We start from the raw sequence: 21078 nt of genomic DNA on the forward strand, positions 1-21078 counted from the left end.
GAAGACAAACTTTTGATATTACACTTTCAAGAAAAGATGAGAAACTATTAATGTTACACTTTACTCTTAAAAGAAGACACTATTGATTCTTGCTTTCCTAAAAAAAAAAAGCTATTGATTTTGCACTTTACTAAATAGAAGACAAGCCACTGATGTCGCAATTTCCTCAGACGAAGACAAGCTATTGGTTTGAAAAGAAAATATGCTATTGATGTTGCACTTTTTAAAAAGACATTCGATTGAAGTTGCACTTTCCTAAAACAAAGACAAGGTTTTGACGATACAATGTCATAAAAGAGAAACTATATATGTTGCATTTTCTAAAATAAAGAAGTTATTGATGGAACACTTTTAAGAAGCGCTATTGATCTGGCACTTTCCCAAAAAGAAGACAAACATTTGATGTTGCATTTTCATCAAAAGAAGAGCTGCTTCTCGATGCTGCACTTTCTGAAAATGAAGACAAACTTGTTATTTCACTTCATTAAAAAGAAGACACGTCATTGATATTTCACTTTCCTAAAAAGAAGACAAGCACTTCACTAAAAACAAGACATATGAATATACTTTCAGAAAAAAAGAGACAAGGTATTGATGTTGAACTTTATTAAAAAGAAGAGCTCGGTGCATCGACAGCAGTGCAATCTTGAGCAGCTAATGTGTTGGTTAATTTGAATCAATTTGTTGTCATGTTTATCCTCAGTTTCAATTTCATATTAGCATATATAATTATCATTAAAAAAAAAATGTTATACTGCGCGTGTCCAGTACAGTATCTTCAAAAGGTGAGTAGTTTTACTTTATTTGACTTTTACCATGTATGTTTTAGCATCCACGTTGTTCGCACATTCTGTATAAGCTCTTCAGAGTAGGCGGGGGAGAAAGGAGGCCATCATTCCCGACTCTCCGTCATCCTTTCATCCGCCTCTTGATGCATTCTCACTGTGCCGCCTCCATGGATTTGTTGTGGTTTGCTACCACACGGGGAGCTGGAGTTCTTGCGGCCCGTGAGCGGGGGCGGCATGGCAACGCCACCTCCGCCGCCGTGCTTCCTGTCGGAGGGTCTAACGCCGGTTGTTCGCCTGCCCCGTGCCCCCCACTTGTGCTTGGAGGGGCGATGCACTCACAGCCGTCTCTGTGCGGCTATTGTGCCAAGACAAATGAGCGGAAAAGGCAAAAGCGGCCTCAGTTTACGGAGCTCACAACACCACAAGCTCTAGTCTACACTAATATAGAAGAAATATCAAATACATCAAAAGCACATAAATTATTGATCGCAAAACCGGATGAGTTACTTCAACTCATCTGTGTATCCCTTCAGCATTTTATTTGCCCGCCTTTAGGCCTGGGAGAAGAATAAAGAATTAGAGCACCTTTCGTCTTCAATCTCTTACAAACAGTATTTGTAAATGTAAAACGCAAAGAAATGAGTTATTGGAACAAATTGTAATGATATTTAAAAAAAACAAAAAAACAAAAACATTCACAGTACTCAGAATAACAGAGTTGCAACTTGCTATGACAACAATTATTTGTTTAGTCAGGTGTGTGTGGTTTTTTTTTTTTTTTTTACTGATTCCATCTAGTTTACTGATTAATTTATGTTATCTTGCTTATTTTTATTAAAATGTAGGCTACTGTTTTACTGTGTATAAATGCCAAAGTAGATTAACATTTGATAGCCGCTATACAATTTAGTGGACATTGTCATGTTTGGGTTCTGTTTTTCCTTGTGTGTCTCTCTTGGTCTTGTTAAGTTTAATCCTGCCCTTCCTCGTGTCAACCAATCAGTGCCCTCAGCTACTTGTGTCTTGCCCCAGGTGTGTCTTGTTGTGTCATTAGCGTGTGTGTATTTAGTCTCCTGTCTCCCCTTTGGCTGTGTCGGTTCATTGTCATTTTCACATGTCAATGCACTGAGGTTATGGCAAAAAGTCAAGGTTAGAGTATATACAACTAAAGTACATGTAACAAAGCCAAAAATGTAATTGTATATAGGTCATTATTTCATCAGAGTGTCTTCGCATGATATTCAATGACAAAAAAATACGTTTGGCCTGAGGTGTGGGTGTGACCGAGTTATTTTTGCATTGAGTAAGTGTAGCAAAAGTCAAGGACGTCAAGTCATGCAAATCATGCAAATTGAAAACCACAGGTTTAAGTTTAAATATTAGTATAATTTAGATGTCACAAATGATATATTGTCAGTTAAAAGCAAATTTAAGCAAATATTCTTGCTGGGATAATAATCACATTTATGATTAATGAAAGTATGTTACAATATTAAGTCATCAGACTATATGCACCATTAACTTCTTTATTCATTTATGTTGCAAAGTGTACATGTAAACAATGATTTTTACACGAGAACAAAAGCGATGTTAAAAAAAAGAAAGGGGAAAGTATTTCATGACAGCTTGGAGAATTCTATGAGGTTGCTCAAAATTGCGTCATCACTTTTTTTGCAGATGAGAAAGTGGAAGCAGGCGTTGTTGGCAAACCGTGAATGTCTACTTCCCTCTAGTGGTCAACCAGGTTCAGTGCACGTTTTACTTTCTTGAAGTTGAAAGAAGTGTCCTTTTGTGTTCCCACCGCACAAAACAAGATGAGTGCTGTGTGAAGGAACAAATAGCCTGTCAAACGTGACAGAGCCTCTCTCCAAAAAGTGCCCAAATGCACATACAGGAATTAAGGTAAGGATTGTTTGCGACATAGCCCATTGACTCGAACGTCATTTTTAAGTCATGTGAATAGAAATGTTAATTATAGTGCAGCCTCCACATCAATACTGACCCGGCAGGTTGAACACGTTGCCGACACACTCACACACGCACACCCACGCGCACATGCACACCCACACACACACACACACACACACACTGGCTGAGTGTGTTGGGGCTTCCCTGACTGACTAGTGTGGGAAAAGAGCAGGCAGGTGTTAAAGGACCTTGGAAATGAATGCTTTCCTGCACTCTCTATCCTATTGAGAGAGAGAGAGAGTGAGCGAGAGAGAGAGAGACCCATTTTCTTTATCCTTTATGTGTACTGCTACAAAGAACACACGATTTAATTTCTGCATGACTTCAAATGACTATTCAAAATAATTGCATAGTAGAATATTTCTTTTGACTGGTTAATTAGATTTCTGCTTCTGAACCTTAGCAAACAGCATCAGTTCATCCAGACTGTAGACGTCAGTCACGTGACGTCACCTTCATTTCCACACACGCTTGTAAACTGTCTTCTGTAAGACGTGAGCGATGCTTGTTTTTCTATAGATCATGTAGCATAAAGCATAATTAAAAATTAAAATTAAACTTTCTGTTTTCTTCACAAATTTTTCACCGACTTAGGTTTGCTTACCGGTAGTCAAATAGTGTTGAACATCGGCTCTTGGGATGCATACCTTAAGCGATTAAAAAAAAGAAGTTTTATTTTAATGTTACAAGAGGATTGGCTGGCCCCGAGTTCAGGGTGTACCCCCGCCTACTGCCCGAAGCCAGCTGGGATAGGCACCAGCACCCCCGCAACCCTTGTGAGGAACAAGCAATTAGTAAAATGGATGGATGGATGTTACAAGAGCACAATAGAAAATTCGTTTTTTTTTTTAGAATTTCATTAAAAAAGTAGTACTTTTAATAAAATACTCAAAGTCACTGAAACCCCCAGCAGAAAGATGAAAGAGCCATACGCGGCACAGGAGCTTCAGGTTGTAGACTAACCCATGCACACGTGTTAATTTAATGTAATGAGTAACAATAACAGGACACCCTTATAGAAAACTAAAGCACAGTACAGTATTTATATTTATTTTTTATTTTATTTTGACAACGGTTTCTGCTCAGGTTTATTTGGCCGTAATTTGATTTGACCTACTTTGTGCAGCGCTGGTGTTGCGTTTGCGCATGCGTATCACGGAACGGCTAGTGGCCATTTTGTGTCAACAGTTGCCTGCCAGAAGACGAAAAATGAAGCGGATTGGGTAAAAAAGGTGCTGTCGACGTCATACTGGCTCTAACGTCACCAGTGGGCGGGGCTTACACCAGAAAGGACTGTGCGAGTGTGTGGTTTTGAGAGGCGAGTTTCTCACAGCACTTGTTTGGAGGTGAGCGGAGACTCACCTGTTGACAAAGCAGCAGAAGACTGCTCTTAATTCAAATTTATATCAAACTGATTGGATTTTTTTCAACATGACGGACGCGCTTTTACCAAACGGCCTCAAGGAAGGTCGAGGTGACGGTCAGTACTTCAGAAAGGTGAGTTTTTTTCTCCCCCTCTTCGTTTTTTTTTTTAAACGAAAACCCCAAACGTGTTGTTTGTTCCCCCTCGCGATGCTTTCGTCGTTTTAAATAGCTATTTTACTTACAACAAATGATGTTGTGTGTTGAAAAAAAGACAATGTTTTATTGAGACGTTCGCTGCAGGACTTGAGACGCGGTGCGTTCACTGACCGTCAGCGTCCAGTTAGGCTTTGAACGCATCTCGTTCAAGCAAAGAGAAATGGTTAAAACAAGATTTTTAGAGCTGACTATTGACAATGACTAACTACAATTCAGCAATAGTTTGTTTCTAAGACGATTAGTTTGTAAAGACGGTAAGAAACAAGTTACAGAGAAAAGAACATCTAAAAGTTGTTTGTTGATGAGCAGCATCATGGAATTCAAAAGAATCCATTGCAGTGTCAGCGTCAAGTGTGTGTGTGTGTGTGTGTGTGTGTGCGCGCGCGCATGTGTGTGTCTCACGGGTTCAAGAATAGAATGTGTGTGTGGAGGGAGTGGGCTGCACTGGATGATAAGATGCATGATGTGATTGGCAGGAAACGGGAAGTGGATAGGAATTCCTGTTAAAGCTAGGTGGAGATGATTTAAAAAAAATATTTCCACTATATAATATACACTGTTAAGTAGGAATATGGCCAAACTATGGTGTGCGGGCCCAGTGGGGGTCTGCCATAGTCTTTGTTTTGGCCCGCGGTGTAATTCTAGAAGAAAATAAAACATTGAAGAAACTGTTACCAAAACTTCATCTACAATAAACAAACATTCTCATAATATATATTTACAGTATTAGGAAAATATGCCACGATGAACTTTGGAAAAGTAATGAAATTTAGCAATAAGTCCAACCTTTATAATGTTTGTTCTACCATTACATCATAGTTTGTATGCATACAACGCCAGTTTTGAGCACCTGATGTATATTTTTTCACAAATTTAGTATTTCCCAGACGGGATTCAATAAAAGCTAAAGTAACTGCAACAGCTCGCTTAGAAACTGGATTTGTGAAACTTATTTTCTGGACTACTCTGCCATACAACCCCCCCCCCCCCTTCCCCAATCTCTCTTGTCTATGTCTTTAATATTTAGCAGAACTTCTTTTATCACGCTTTAAAAAAAAAGTTGTTTTGTACATTTTTCACAAGCACCTGTTGCACATTTGTAGCCTACAGTAAATAAATTAAAAAAAACACCGTGTTGAAGTCCATTTAGTTATTTCTCCACTGAAAGCTGATCATCTGCATTGCATTGTTTTCTTTTGAAGTGCCTCCCAATGTAAAACACTATTTTTGGCTTTGCTTGGCGGACTCAATCACCTCCGTGGTGTCCACCCTTATTGTCACACGATTGCGCAAGTAACTCATGACTCACACACACACACACACATACTCCACACACTCACTAGACACTACATTAAGCACGCCTTCCTGCACATTCACAATATAATGACATCCAATACAAAGCCCATTTTGGATTTCCAAATGAAGGTCTACGTTTATCATGGCTGCTTGGGGCCATTGTTAAAGTTTTTGAGGGCTGTGACCGTTGAATAGTTTGATGACACAAAAAGCAAGGTGCTGCAGTGGACAACACAGGATGAGCTAAACAAACGGGACATTGTGTTATCTTTAGGACAGCTTGTGTTGTGTTGTCAGGGACATTTTGTCATGCGGTCGTTGCGATGCTGCAAATGTTGCCAAGTCAGTACCAAGTAAACCAGTCAGTATCGCAGATATGATACAGATTTTTGTTTATTCATTAATTTTTTATGTAATGTAGGATAGGTTGAATGCCAGCAGAGTGTAGTGTGTGCGATTCCTGCAAGATTTGATACACCAAGTAATTGCAAGAGCCGACATCTCCGATACAATATCAGAAGCGCTTTTACTGAGGGTTACTGTTGGCCCTTTTCTTAGTTTCTGGATCTCGGAGAGCACGCCGGCTCTCGCAGACCTTCCTGTAGGTTGTGGATTCGTTTTTCCAGTTTTGCCATGCGATTGTTGTGACAGGCTCGCTCCATCCCAACATTCCCCTTTTGTGTCTGTCAATCCCCTTCGGAACGCCGTCTGGATTGAGGCTCTCGCGGCACTTCCTGTGTCTGCGAGAGAGCGCAGCCTGGCACCACCACCACCACCACCACCACCACCACCACCTCCTCCTCCTCCTTTACTGGAACCCCCACCCCAACTGCACACTCACGCAGTGTGAATGCTGGGAGACAAGGCTTCACCCTATGATGCTGTTGTTCTTGTATCTGAATTTTAATTTTGCATTTGATGAAATATCATAAAAAATGACTAGGCGTAATAATACATTTCAAAATCAATATATTTTGATGAGTAAATAAATGTGTTTAACATGTTAAGATACACCTTGCGATTGGCTAGCAACCAGTTCAGGGTGTACCCCGCCTACTGCCCGAAGCTAGCTGGGATAGGTTCCAACACCCCCCCCCCTCCCCCCGCACGACCCTTGTGAGGACAAGCACTTAAGAAAATGGATGGATGGATGTTAAGATACACAATTTGTGTGAATAGATCCCAATGATATAAAATACAGATTAAATAAAAATAATTATAAATACTGTAAACATACTCATACATCAAATGTATGTAAATACATATGAATATAATAAAATATTAATGAAAACAAATAATTTACTCAAATAAAATTAACATAGCTATAATTTATATTTATAAATAAATGTTAAAAAGATAATTACATTTATATAATATATAAAAATAAGAATACAGTGCATTTTTAATACCAGTACAGTATGTAAAATTTATTTAATTATATTTGAAAAATAATTTAAAATGTACTGTAAAACGTAGATACTACTAATATTAATGCATTTCTTTCTTTATTAGTTCATTTTAACGTCAGCATTTAAACACAATTTCAGCTTGTGTTGTAGAAAATGTGCTGAGTGTTTGCCGAAAACCTCCGCAGTCGTGTTGTCACTTTGTTGAGAAAAAAAAAAGCTTCGGAAAAGATTTCTGGTCAAACCCAACCCGTTCGGCTTTTGCTCGCGCTCGTTCTGAATGATTTACAAGCTTTGCGCTGGCTTTGGGCCTTTTGCCTGCAGGGAGCTACTGCGGTTCCTCTCGGAAAGATGGCACGAAGAGAAAGCCAAATCGTCAGCTTTTCTCCTCCTGCTGACGTCACAGCAGCTGGCCCACCGCCGGCCGGCAGCCAGAACCTCAAATTGACAACACGTGTGCGACACGGGCATCTTCAACTAATTCTTGTGGGAAATGAGCAAACCGTTCAATAAGGTGACAAAACATTTGCAGAACGTGCATATTTATGAAACAAAAAAAAGTCCGTCGTGTAGTGGTTCTCAAACTGTAGTTGCCGGAGTACAAGAGGTCCACAAACTAATTTGTACTTCTACTTCATCATGTTTATTTAAAAAATATATACTTTATTCCCATACCATATCTACATATGAGGACATATTAAACCAATTACTCCTCCATATTGTAGTTTTGAGCCAAATAAAAGTCAACCTTTGACCCGGTTAATTAAAGGCACTTTATGGTGGCAGGTGTGTGCTGACTGACTCCCAATTAACGAACGAGTTGGTTAATTTTCAACACGGCCAAGTTATGAGGGCGTGCACACTTGTGCAGCCACATGATAACATTTTTGAAATGACTAACAGTATATTGGTAGAACCTGACATTTGAAAAAGGGGTGTGTAGACTTTGTATATCCACTGCTGGAATTCACGTAGTTATGTTCAATTAGCGTTAGCATTATGGTTGATCATTTCATAATGAATCCAGTATGAAGCCTCTGAATGAGTCCACCGCTCATGACAACAGACTGGACTCGTTGTGTTGCGCCCTAATTGTTTGGGAGAAAGGCTGCACTTTGTGAGTGTGCCAGCAGTGATGGGTTATGCTCCTTGTGTGGCCCAATGGGTGTCCTCCCACCCGCCGGTCGCCCCCCCCCCCCCACCAGTTCCAGTTTGGACCACTCATAATAATTGTTAACTGCTGATGGAAGGTATTCTAGGTGAGGAAGTGACACCTATGACTCGTTTCCTTTTTTTATTTTTATTTTTTTAATCATCACCAGTGCCAACTGGGTTGAGTAGTTTGGAAATCATACAGTCTAAAGTTATTCAAGCACAGGAGTTACAGTGCCAACCTTTTGTGAAACTGCGAGCTACTTCTTGGCTACTGATTAGTGCAAAAGGCTACGAGTTTGATGCACACTTTTGAAACAACAACCTTTAATCATGATTAAGAGTTCATGATATGCGATGACACTGATCATGTTGACGATTTTTCACAATAATGAGAAAATACATATCAATATCAATAAGTAACACTTAAAAAAAAATCTCTGCTTGTTTACATTTTTAAATTATCTTGTGCACTGGACAACATTCTTAAACAATAACAATTGTCCCATCATTGGTGAGCTATTTTTGGAGCAGGCCGGCAAGCACCACATTGGTGAGAACCAGTAGAACTCTCATGTTGAAAGCAAATAATATATACTTTAAAATTATACAGATTTTTGGGGAACTTCTTAAAAAATACTTTGCAGAGATTGGATTTAAATGGAGGATTTTATTCCTACTTGGACAGAATAGACATTGCTGGGATATCCCAGCAATGATGTTGTTTCTTGGGATGTCCTCGATCTGTAGTTCACAGCCACTGGAGCACATATTTGGCATGATAGTTCCAAGCATGTATGAGATGCTGAGATTTATTCTCCGGCGCTCTTGTCCTCAGTTGATCAGTTTTTAAGTAACAGAAAAGATCAAAATAGAAAGTAAAAAAATACATATTTAAAAGAAGAACATAATTTTTGAGCACCGTTGCGTGTTCAGAATGGAGTCGGACGAAGTGGAAAATTAATCTCGTCCTACCGCTTATTCTTAGTCTCAGCGTTCCGTTGTCAGTTCGAAGTGGAAAAAGCCAACGAAAAAGCATAAACGCACACCGATTGGATTTATTTTGCCCAATTGTACATTATTAGTTGCTTCCTGCCGGGATCATCATCTTGGAATGTTCTCCCTATGATCTGATAACGTAGCTCCAGAACATGGAGAAATGGAACAGAATGATGTTTACCAACCACTCCTTGCTCTCACGTGCACACCGAGTCTCGATAAGGCCGTGACGCCTCTCGACCGAGAGTTGCTTTGCCGTTAATGGTTAATGGCGCTGAGGGTTCTTTTGATTGTGTGTGTGTGTGTGTGCGTGTTATGGGTGGCAACCATCTGGCTTCCAGCCTTTGAAACACAGGAAGGATGTCGCAGGTGGTTCCGGGGGAAACCCTTAAAATACAACATGACACTTACGCTAGCCTTTTTATGCACCAGCTGTATTTTTCCTTGTGTGCGTATGAATGTGCACGCGTGTTTTCTCATGAAGCTAAAAAGACGAGTAAAATATCATAAATGTTATTTGTGCAGTTCTGTAGACGCATTTTAGCAGTCAATTGTTTCAAAGCAAGGTATTGTGGTTTCAAACTAAGGTCAGGTTTTCAGGAGATCTGAGAGTAGGAGTTCAAGCCAAGATTAAGACATCAAATTGAGGTATCAGTTTGGGTTTTGTCTTCGAGACAGTGTTAGTCCTTTATTTCAGGTTTGAAATAAGGTTTTTAAACAATTTTAGGGTTTGAAGCTCGAGTTAGTGTTTCAAATCTGGGTTAGGATTTCAAGCAAAGTTTGTGGTTTTAAATTGGTGTTTGAAGCTAGTCAGGGTAAAGGTTCGGGTTTTAATGTTGAGTTGCAAGAAAGTGTTTTGGTTTCAAGCCTGCATTAGGGTTTCCATCAAAAACTGGTGTTTTTAAATTGGGGTTTGAAGGCAGTTTTAGGGTTTTAAACTAGGGTGAGGGTTTCAAACCCAGGTTAGGATTTCTAGCAAACGTTAGGGATAAATTAAGGTTTCAAGACAGGGTTTGATTTTCAAGACAGGATTAAGGTTTTAAGAGAGATCATGCGATAATTTAGAGTTCCAGGCCACGATTATGGTTTCAAAAGAGGGGCATAAAGTCTAGGTAGAATTTCAGGGATACAAGAGAGGTAATGCTTTAATTTAGGTTTTCAAACTGGGATTAGGAGTTCTATGTAGGATTTCAAGACAAGATTTGGGTTATAAATTTGGGATTCAAGACAGCATTAAGATTTAAATTTTAAGGTTTTCAAAACAATCAATCCAGTGTTTTCATTTGGGTTTGTTTTGGCTCACTTTCGCATGGTCTTAAGGTGACGGTATGGTGGCCCTATTGGATTAAAAGACCACAAGTCAACTGAACGACGTGTTTTTTTATTATTGTCCACCAGGGTTGTAGCCCGTTCGCCCAAACCGGACGAAGCAAACTGCAGAACAAGCGAGCCAATCTGAACCAGCAGATCATCAAGGAGATGAGGATGCGAGCAGGAGCCGAGAACCTTCTCAAGTAAGCAGACGAATCACAACCGCTACTTTGCACGCATTCGCACCGCTCTACATCCGCACATTGGCACGCCGTCACTCATGCTTGTGTCGGATTCCGCCGCCCTTCAAAATTCATCAGTCATTCGAAAAGGACAAAGGTGAGCCAGTGCAAGATTCCAGGTAGCAACAATCCTGAACAGGAGCATGCCTAGAAAACAAAGAAGCCAGTGTATATGGACAGGAAAATGGCGTTGAGCTTTAAATGAGGGTGTCAAGCCCATTTTAGGGTTTTAAACCTGTGATAGAATTTCAAATAGAAATTTGGGTTTGAAATAGGGCTACAATCCAAGAATAGCATTTCAACACAGGTTTATATTATTATCAATATTATATAGATGACATCTCTATATTATCGCTATATTTATCTATCATTGCTTAAAATAGCATCTGAGCATGAAAAATGTCCTGCATGTTCACACCTAAGCAGTTTGACCAAAACTTTAAAGTCACGCCACTCTCATGACAAGTCCACGGGACAGCTTCTTCATCCTGCTTCACGCTTGAAGCTTCAGCACAATGGACAAGCCCACGCCTCTTCCTCCTCTTCCTCCTCTTCCTCCTCTTCCTCTGTGCTGCCCTCAATGCAAAAGACTGGGATGACCTAGCAAATAAAATCAAATGAAAGCATAGCACAAAACATCAAAGTAGGAGGACTTTTTAATAAAAGTAGTGTGTGCGTGCATTGGTGTTTGTGTGTGTGTGTCGTCCTGTCTGGCGTCTGGCATTCCTGCAGTGCTTCACATAGTCTGCCGTGTTTACGAAAAAAGCAAATGTTTTTGCATTCGCGTAGTCTTTTGTAAAGAATACAACATACTGTTGATGTCTGTGTGTTTGTGCGTGTCTATCAGCAGCTGGAGAAATCCGTCTGGTCCGACCAGTTTGTCCTTCTTGTTATCTTGTCGAAGGAAAAAAGACACGCCGTCTTGTGTAATGTCTCTCCAGTCAGTATCGTGGTTTGTGCTGGCCAACAAATACCGAACATATTGTGTTACCTGTTCTATTGAGTTGTGACATTTTCTAAATTTCTCCGCATGGCTTTATTTGTCTTTTGTGGGCATCTATTGGGCTACCAAAGGCGGTGTGACTTTTAAGGTCGCAGTCATGTTGTGACAAGTTTACCACTGGCCTGGCTTGCAAATTGTACCGTTTTCAAGACAAGATTTGGGATTACGAAGGAATCACACAAGTATTGTAGCGTGTAAACACCTACAGCCAAGGATGGCCAAGCGGGGCGGAACGAATCATTTGAGTCGGGTGTGTGTCTTGACCTCCACAAAACCCCTGAGACTGACTCACTGAACCCTTGGGGTTCCATCAAACCCAGGTTTAGAACCACCGCGTTTTAGTGTATTACATTAGGCTTTCAAATGAAAGCTTGGCTTTAACAGTAAGTAGGGGTTCAATACATGGTCATGGTTTCTAATTGGGGTTAGTTTCACACCAATATTAGTTTACGTTGTTAGGTCATTGGTTATAGGGATAGACCGTTTATCGGCCGGGCGGATTTTCGGTGCCGCTATTGACAAATATCGGTATTGGCTTTTTTATAAATCCGAAGGCCAATAAAGCTGGTATCTCACTGAGCAGTGAATGCTTGCGAACGTAGCGAATTGAGGGTTTTCATCATGATTTATAAGATGTTCACAGACAGTTTTTTCTTGTCGCGAAGACATTTCGAACATATTCAGACAATTTTTCATTGTCTGCGAAGATCTTCTGAAACTTTTTACAAACACTGACGAGAACCCCAAATGAGCTACATTTGCATGTATTTGTTGCTCAGTGAGATACAGGGAACCTTTCATTTATGGATTTATATAAATTTCCATTTTATAAAAATGATGCTGACACTGGGAACTCAATACACTTTTTATTTAGAAAAATTTAACAAAATAATAATACAATTGGAGAATTATGTTGAAATTTTAGAAAACTTTGTTTACAGTAGAAAACTTTAGGGAACTCCATATTATAACAAGCTCCCTGCAGTTTAAAACAAATTAAATTTGAACAACGCTGTCAAATTCTTCATATGTTTAAAATTAAAATAATTTATATCTCTATATACCGGTGTGTGTATATATATTTTTTTATTTTGACGCTAATATTTTCTCTTTTACTGCAAATTAATATCGTCTTGAAATATCGGTTATCGTTCTCCTCGACTACTAATAATCACTATCAGTATTAGCCTTGAAAAACCCATATCGGTCTTTCACTAATTGGTTGGTTAGTTGGCGGGAAAAAAATGAAATCAAATGTCCGGATTGATGAATTAATTTTCTCAGGACTGGAGTGGAACAGCATCACTGAGTCCTACAGTGCACCTTGCTCGAAGGTGTTTATATTCAATCGGTTGCCATATTAGCCGCAACACTGCGCGGAAACCTCAATGTGCAACTCAGTTTCAGGCTTCATTCTTAAACACAGCGATCTCTCTAAATAGAGGGTGAGCGAGGTGACGACACGACGACAGGCTTTGATTGACAACGGCCAAGCAACATGCCATCCTCCTTTTACAAAGAACGGCAGATAACGACGACGCGGTGCATCCTATCAGCCTGATGCACACAAAGCATCCAGAAGCTAACGTGTCAGCAACCTTATCTAGGCAGTCCAGACGCACGCTAATTTGGAGACCTTTTGATTCGCCAGTAATAGACGCCCCCCCCCCCCCCTCCCCAGAAATATTTCTAATTTCCTATACTAATAGCTTAAACCATAAATATACAACCTAGCATGACGCAGGCGTGTGGTCTGGCGGCATTACAGCATATAATAACAAGGCTGACGTTGGTGTTTTTGTGTGTGTGCGCAGGGCTACCTCCAATGGCAAGGTGAAGGAGATGGTCTTGCTGGAGCTGAGCTACGTCAACTCCAACCTGCAGCTCCTCATGGGCCAGCTGGAAGGACTCAACAGCTCCGTGGAGGTCTACCAGAGCAGCCAGTGAGTACGGGTGGCGGCGGCCATCTTCTCCGTCACCATGTGTGCGCTGGCGGCGGTTAAGTTGGCTGTTTTTCAAAGACGCATTAGGGAAAAACATCTGCTGCTGCTTGTGGTTCGGACCGGTCATTATTGGTCTGTAATGGCAGGCTAGTGCTGCCCCCTGTGGTCATTTAAACACGCCTGTGTGCCGCAGCCTGTAGCCTGATGCACGGGGTCGTCAGTCAGTCAGCGCAACTGTATCGCATTTGTGTCACTTTGCATGTCTGGCCTCTTACATCCACACAGAATGTGAAGTGCTACTTTTATATGGGGAGAGATTTGTCTCAAAATTATTCACACAAATACATTTGCAATTTCAACGTGTTTTTCAGGTCCACAAAAATAACCGCTACTTTCACCTGTTATTTTTTTATTTGTATCTGCATTTTTCCTTGCTTATTTGTAAATATCAAAATTCTGCTTGCGAGTTGTCAAATGTGCGTTTGTGCATCGTCGTGCGTGTGCATTTATTTTTAAGAAAATCACACACACTAAAGTCCTCGGATATTCCAGCCCCGTTCCTCCTCCGTCCACAAAGAGGCAGTGTTGCTGTCTCCATTTAACGTGAACGAGCCATCTCCCGTTTCTCGTTTAAAATTGGAAATTGAAAAATGGGAAACAAGCTTTTGTTTGACCTTCCATTTTGTGTTTATTTTACACAAGTCGGGAAACAAAATACATCTTAATTTGTTTCCCTCGAGCTTTGCCTTCACTCGGAAGACACTCTTCTTCTATTGTCACCTCTTTGGCCGCTGCGGCATTAGCAGAGTAGAAGAAGAAAATTTAGCAGTAGAATAATAATGTGTTGTTAAGGCAGCGTTAGCTCGAGGGAAACAAATTAGGGTCAGATTTCGTTTCTGACTTGTGTAAAACATAATAGAGGATCGAATAAAGGCTCCATTTTCGTTTTTTAAATTTTATTTCTAATTTTAAACGATAAATGGGAGACAGAAACAGGCATTCACTGGAAACACAGGAGGCTTTGATGATTAAATTTGATTTGACTGGAGTTGGCAAATTTACCGGAAACGCTACTTTATCATTCTGTTGTATTGATTCATTGACCCATTTAAGTGGATTTGCCGGAAACGGTTGACGGACTTGAGTGAGACCGGTGTGCGTTCGCATAGACACACAATAATGGAACAAGGGGCAGTCAAATGCATTTGCATAGAAGCTGCTAGCTATCGCGATGCAAAGCAGTCATTGCTTTCAACAATTGATACCTTTATTTTGAAACAATGTTGTCACCGTGAATACACGTTAAAAAGGAACTCTCCATGACAAAATTCCGATGACAAACGCGCTCTGATATGTTTTCTGTGGCGCTGATTGACAATTAATGACAGACACGCTCACAAATTGTGAAGCACTGCTGTTATTTGTTGTTTTGAAACCAGACCAGTTGGTTTCTGGGTGCCAAAGGTGCTGCGATGAAACTCGTTATTGTGGTTCCGTTTGGTTCTTGAACGTCTACCTGTTAAGTGGGTTGCAACTGTCTTTAAGGTGGTTGGCAGCACCAGTGAGCTTTCAATACAACGCTCTAATGATGTTAATTAAGGAAGTGATTCTTAGTTTCTATTACATACGACTTGGGAACATACACAGGAAGTTAGAAGTTGAACTGCCCAGGTTGATTTGAGTCCCCATTTACCCGAAACATTGGACTCAGATGAGTTGGTTGTACTGCTAAACTCACTCAAGTTAGACTCACCAAACACACTGCACCCTATTGATTTTGCTCGACTTAGTAGACTTACCGGAAACAATGTGGGTTATTTCTCTTTCCATTATTTCCAATGGCAGGAAAGCCATTTCGCTGTCACCCAGCTGGTAAAAGTATTAACTTAATAAGCCAACAGGAGACAATAATGTGGTTTTGTGGATACTTGAGTTGTGAGGTCGATGGTCTCTCTCTGACACGCACGCATGCACGCACACACATGTACCCCTACTCGTCTCGTCTATTAAAGGCGCTTATAAAGCCTCCCGGTCATGAAAGCACAGAGGCTTGGCACACAAAAAGACTAATGAGGGCTTGTTATGAGGCCAAGTCGAGTTTTTAAAGTCATCAGCGGGCCCGTGTCACAATCTAGAGGAAAAACGAAGAAACCATTAAGTAGATGACGTCCAATTTTTTTTATTTAATGATACTTTGTATGGTTACCATGGTTAGTGTCGCACAACAATCTGTTATTGTAAATCTCATAGGATGAGTTAATGCGATGATGTCATGTAGCAAATAAACTGACGTTAACTGTCAGTCCTGCTCTTTGGGTGCATTTCAATCAAGTTGCTTGCATTCATCCGTGTGTGGACAGATGGTTTCAAGTGGTTTCAAGTGGAGACGCGTGATGAGGAGCTGAAGGCGCTTGGGGAAAAATTGTTTAAAAAAAAAAAACTTAAAAAAGACTTCTTGAAGCTCTGCTCTTGCTCTTTTTCTCTGTCTTAGTCTTCTCGTGAGCCCAAACAAGAGGGTGAGAATTCACTCGTCCTCCATTTTATCCTATCCCTTATTCGTTCTCCCCTCCGAACAGCGTTAGCGTCGTCATACTGAGCTACAATAGATGGCTTTCTCTGTCAGGTAACGTGAAGACTGCATGGGAATCCTTTTAGGTTTTTCCCCACAGAGTCCACATGAATAGGTCCCACTGTACCTGATTGTAGCTCACTTTGGTTGGATTCAGCTGGTTTTAGTGTGTGTGTGTGTGTGTGTGTGTGTGTGTGTGTGTGTGTGTGTGTGTGTGTGTGTGTGTGTGTGTGTGTGTGTGTGTGTGTGTGTGTGTGTGTGTGTGTGTGTGTGTGTGTGAATCGCACAGGAAAGTAAATGTAGCTCTCGTTACTGTGCTGCTTTCAACTTTCATCCAATATGACAACAAAAAGGAAGTCAATAAAAATATCCGTGTTATTTTTTATTTTTTTTCGAGTGTCCACTAAATCAAGTCAGTGAGCAGATACAACCAAGTTATCGGAGACCGAGTTGTTTCCACTAAGGCCTGGTGCAAACATAAGGATTTTTCAAATTTAGAAGATATTTATCTGTGACAGACCCCACACATTCAGGTAGAAATTAGTAATAAAAAAAATCCCGAAGAAAACGACATCGGATAGGACGTATTTTGTTTTATTTACCACTGCTTCCTTGTTTGTCTGTTAGAGGACTTCTTTGATTGGCTGAATTCCGTTCACATCACAGTTGGCTGTGTCCCATGACTCGAGAGTCGTAAATATTGAACGCGTTTAATATTTAAGATTGTCATCCCCAACCTGTTTGGGACCATATTATCGTGACAAAGCCGCTCTTAACACACCCTAGACATCAGGATAGTCTTAAAGGACAACCTTAGAAGACATAAGAAAGTCGAGGGTTTTATCGGGAAAGGGGGCAAATCGGGACGAGTCTGCAGTGTTTCCGCTAAGTTCGCTAACTGTAGTCAGTGAACCGATGCAACCAAATCTTCTGAATGTCATCTCTGTTTCTGGGGTTGGCTACCTCAAACCTTTCAGGTACTGTGAAAACCTCAACAGTATTTTTCCCCCTTTTTTTTTAAAAATGTAGTTCAGGGTTCATGTGGTGCACTTTGAGATGTAAACAAGATCCTTCAGGGTCTGTTCCATGTCTTGAACACTTCAGTGAATTGTGAGAGGGGGTGTGCATACATCTGTGTGTTTCAAGGTTTTTCAGAGCAGATACTTGTACACTCCATTGGTTGAGAAACTTCAGCCAAACCATAAAGTGGTGAGCTCATCCTCTTAATAGAGGAAAGCGCCTGAAATTCACAAGAGTCAGCAGGAACAGGAACCCGATCCCCTCGAGCTTGTTTGCCAGCCAGAAGCAGTAGCAGCTCTTTGTCAAGTCTGCATATCGTCCACCTTGATCTCAAGCTCAACCTGCGTTCCATCTGTCAGCAGTTCCCGCTAACCACCGCGGCTCGTTATGATCACTGAGCAACACGGTGCTTTATGAGCGCCTGTTTGGCGTTAGCGGCGTCTAAACGAGGAAAAAAAAGAAAAACACCCTAGGAAGTTTCATTAACACACAAGCGCGCAGACTTTGTTTTACATTAAAGGCCCTCCCTTAACTTTTTAAATCCAAAACACCTGCTGCGTTTGTGTAGCGTCGCCATCTGCCTAATCCGCATGTCCGTCTGCGCTCAGGATTGGATGGAAAATAGCAACTTTCACGCTTTCTCTAAATGAAAATAATCACTATCAGCTCTCTAGCTAGTTTACTACACATTTAAATTTTGTGTTAATTGCTCTATATTGGACTTTAAATTTACAGTGGCTGATTAACAAGCATTTGCTTTCATCCTCAAGGAAAGTAGCCAGTCTTAAGTTGGTACAAATAATTCTCTGCATGATGCAGCCCACTACATGACAATATTATTGAGCGATTCATAACCAGCAATGATTTCAAATTCTGTATTTCTTGCTCTGTATCAGACCTTAGCCAAATTAGCCTTAGCTAGTTAGCCGCAATGTGCTAATAGCTAGGTAGGGATGCTTCTTGCTCAAATGATGCTAGAAGCTAAAATGACAACTGACAGTCTGATGACAGTGCATCTTGAAAGTATTCAGAGCTCTTCACTTTTTCAAATTTTTGGAAAAAAAATGGATGGAACGCGGTTTTAAAAAATTGACTTAATACATTTTTGAGTTCATGTTGAATCCAATTATAAGTCTCTGGAGAGATCTGAAAATGGCTGTACAAAGATGCTCCCTACCAACGTAGATGTTTTTTTTGTGTGTTTTTTTATGGGATGTGGCGTGTAGAATTTTGTGGAAAGAATCTAATTTGATCCATTTTGAATAATAAAAAAATGTGGAAAAGTAAAGCACTGAAAACGTTCCATGTGTACTGTATCTTATCACATTCCTTGTTTGTTAGCTTTACTAGTTTGTATTTGCTTTTATGATAGACTGTACATTTTGTAATCTATTTGTTTCTGCAAATTGCAAAACAAAATGCCTGCCAGCCTATTATTGTGGTCATTAGGCTGAAATTTGAATGATTTAAAGAAACAATGTTATACAAAAACCTTATCTGTGCTTGTCTTTTTGTGTGTGTTTTTCTCTCTCCAGTGAAACTGCCAACATCCCACTTATTGCCTTGGGCCTGAAGGAGACCAAAGAAGTTGACTTCTCCACGCCCTTTAAGGTAAAATACACTATTATAGATGCTTCACTGGTTGGATTAATGAGCTAAAAGTCTAAAGTGCTAATTTAGCATCGTACTTTAGCATCGTTTTTTCCTGTTAAATATTTACTCACCAAGGAACAAAACAATACTGAAACTCAACGAGCTTTAATGAGAGGGTGAAGTTTCCTTTTGTAAATGCTGGAATGTACAAATATGAGAAAAAGACATTGTGTTTTCAAGACGAATCATTTTGATCATTTTGTCATGATTGTTTGTTTGTTTCCTTCCAACAGGATTACATTGCTTCACATTACAACGAAGATGCCGCCAACTACGAAGAGGAGCTTGCCGACCTGATGGACCTGCGGCAGGTAGACGAACACACATGGCCTTCCCACAGAAGTCTGAAAATTGCCGAGGCTAAATTGCCACAAATTGTTGTTTTCATCATCGTGTGTGAGAACAGTATGGCGGTGAAGTTTAATGACTCACTCCTCTGAAACTTGGCTTGGTAGCATTCCCCAGATTTGAAAAATAGCCCGGCGTATCCAGTTTCTCATAGCAGCAATACATTTGATCATCAAAAAGTCTCACGAATACGTGCCAGAAAAGCAACATGAAATTTGCAATTTTGTTTTACAGCTGACATTTTCAGCTCATTTCCAGCGGTCTGCCAAAAGCCAGCTACTCCTAGATATTTTGTCCAATCACTACCCAATTTGTACTATGTGTACTAAACTGATGGATGACACTAAATCTGAATTGGTCTTTTATGGTCATTGCGCGTACCGGTAGTTGCAGCATGAGGGTGAAGTTTAATGACTCTTTGTGAAAACTCAAGGGCTACGATGGCCTGATGAGTCACTGTATCATGACAAAACCTGCGGAACAACGTTGTCCGTATTAATCCAAAATTTATTTTAGTTTATTTATTACATAAAGGTGTACAACAGTACCAGACTGAAGTATTGAGCCACCATGACTTTGGTTGTTTTAAATGACCTAACATCAAATAAACAAATAATGCAAAATGGATTCAAAACAAAAAAAATTAACATTTGGAACCCAAATATTATAATTTTTGTTTTTACAATAATATGTTCTAAGCAGCCCCACTAGTCTAAATATTATATTCGAGTTGATATTGTGTTAGTGAAATACGAATTAAGCAACAAAATCCAGCGAGCAACATTGATGTCATCTTCAGTCAACAGCACGTGGCAAAATGGCCGCCCCCTGAGATGGATACAAATGGCTGGATTTTGCTTCATAACTCATATTCCACAAATGTAATATTAATCAGAATGTCATGTTTAAACTAGTGAGGTCACATATAACATATTATTGTCAAGAAATGTTTAAGGTTAACTTCCACTTTAAGTGAACCAATACAAACCAATCGTTCGAGTTCATGGTGCTTCCAGTGACTCGACTAACTCAAGTCAGTGAACTGATAGAACCAACTCATCTGAGTCAGTGAAATTTGTACGTTGTTAGCTGTTGTATAACTGTACGTTTAGGTGGGGGGGGGGGGGCTAACCACGTTAAGTATCATTGGTGTTGACTGAGATTTGCGGTAGTCTTGCGTGTTTTGCTGATGTGTATAAAATCAATGACCAGCTTTATACCATTTTGTCTTCCAGTCGTGCAGGACACCAAGTCGGAGCGAAGCTGGCGTGGAGCTGCTGACAAAGTACTTCAGCCATCTTCCGCTCGTGGAGAGTCGATTCTTCTCACCCACGCACCACAGTAGCATCTTCTTCACCTGGTACAATGAAACAATGTCGCTAGCTGATCTCCAATGTCAAATTTTTGCGACCGACAAGTAACACCCTTCTCATCTTTGCCCTCAGGTACGACTCCTTCACAGGTGTCCCTGTGTGCCAGCAGAACCTGTCACTGGAGAAGGCCAGCACGCTTTTCAATATGGGCGCCCTCTACTCGCAGATCGGCACCCGCAGCGACCGGCAGACATCGGCCGGCTTGAGGGAGGCCATTTCGTCCTTCCAGAAGGCGGCAGGTATGAAGATTATGTTAGAGATTTCACAGTTGTATCATTTTGGTGACTTGAATTACCGTTTATACTAGGGGTAGACCGATATTGGGCATTTTGACAAATGTCGGTATCGGTCTTTTTAAAAAATCTGACGGCCGATAAAAGGTAAATCCAAACCCAACTCAGGGAACTATTTAAAATTTTCAGTTGA

At 40.4% G+C, this 21078-nt stretch overlaps 1 protein-coding gene across 2 annotated transcripts in view; it reads left to right on the forward strand.

Moving 5' to 3' along the window:
• The first annotated feature begins 4047 nt into the window (after positions 1-4047).
• Positions 4048-21078, forward strand: part of rhpn2 (rhophilin, Rho GTPase binding protein 2) — a 29289-nt gene continuing 12258 nt past the window's right edge. For both annotated transcript variants that reach the window (XM_086071996.1, XM_086071997.1), the window contains exons 1-7: positions 4048-4253; positions 10589-10704; positions 13561-13689; positions 18814-18889; positions 19165-19242; positions 20515-20639; positions 20725-20891. In XM_086071996.1, coding sequence (XP_085928122.1) covers positions 4188-4253; positions 10589-10704; positions 13561-13689; positions 18814-18889; positions 19165-19242; positions 20515-20639; positions 20725-20891 — 757 coding nt within the window. In that variant the 5' untranslated portion in view covers positions 4048-4187. The remainder of the gene's footprint in view (positions 4254-10588; positions 10705-13560; positions 13690-18813; positions 18890-19164; positions 19243-20514; positions 20640-20724; positions 20892-21078) is intronic.

This window comes from Leptonotus elevatus, chromosome 3, assembly GCF_054856555.1.
Source record: "Leptonotus elevatus isolate MCC_2025b chromosome 3, RoL_Lele_1.0, whole genome shotgun sequence".
Lineage (NCBI taxonomy): Eukaryota > Metazoa > Chordata > Actinopteri > Syngnathiformes > Syngnathidae > Leptonotus > Leptonotus elevatus.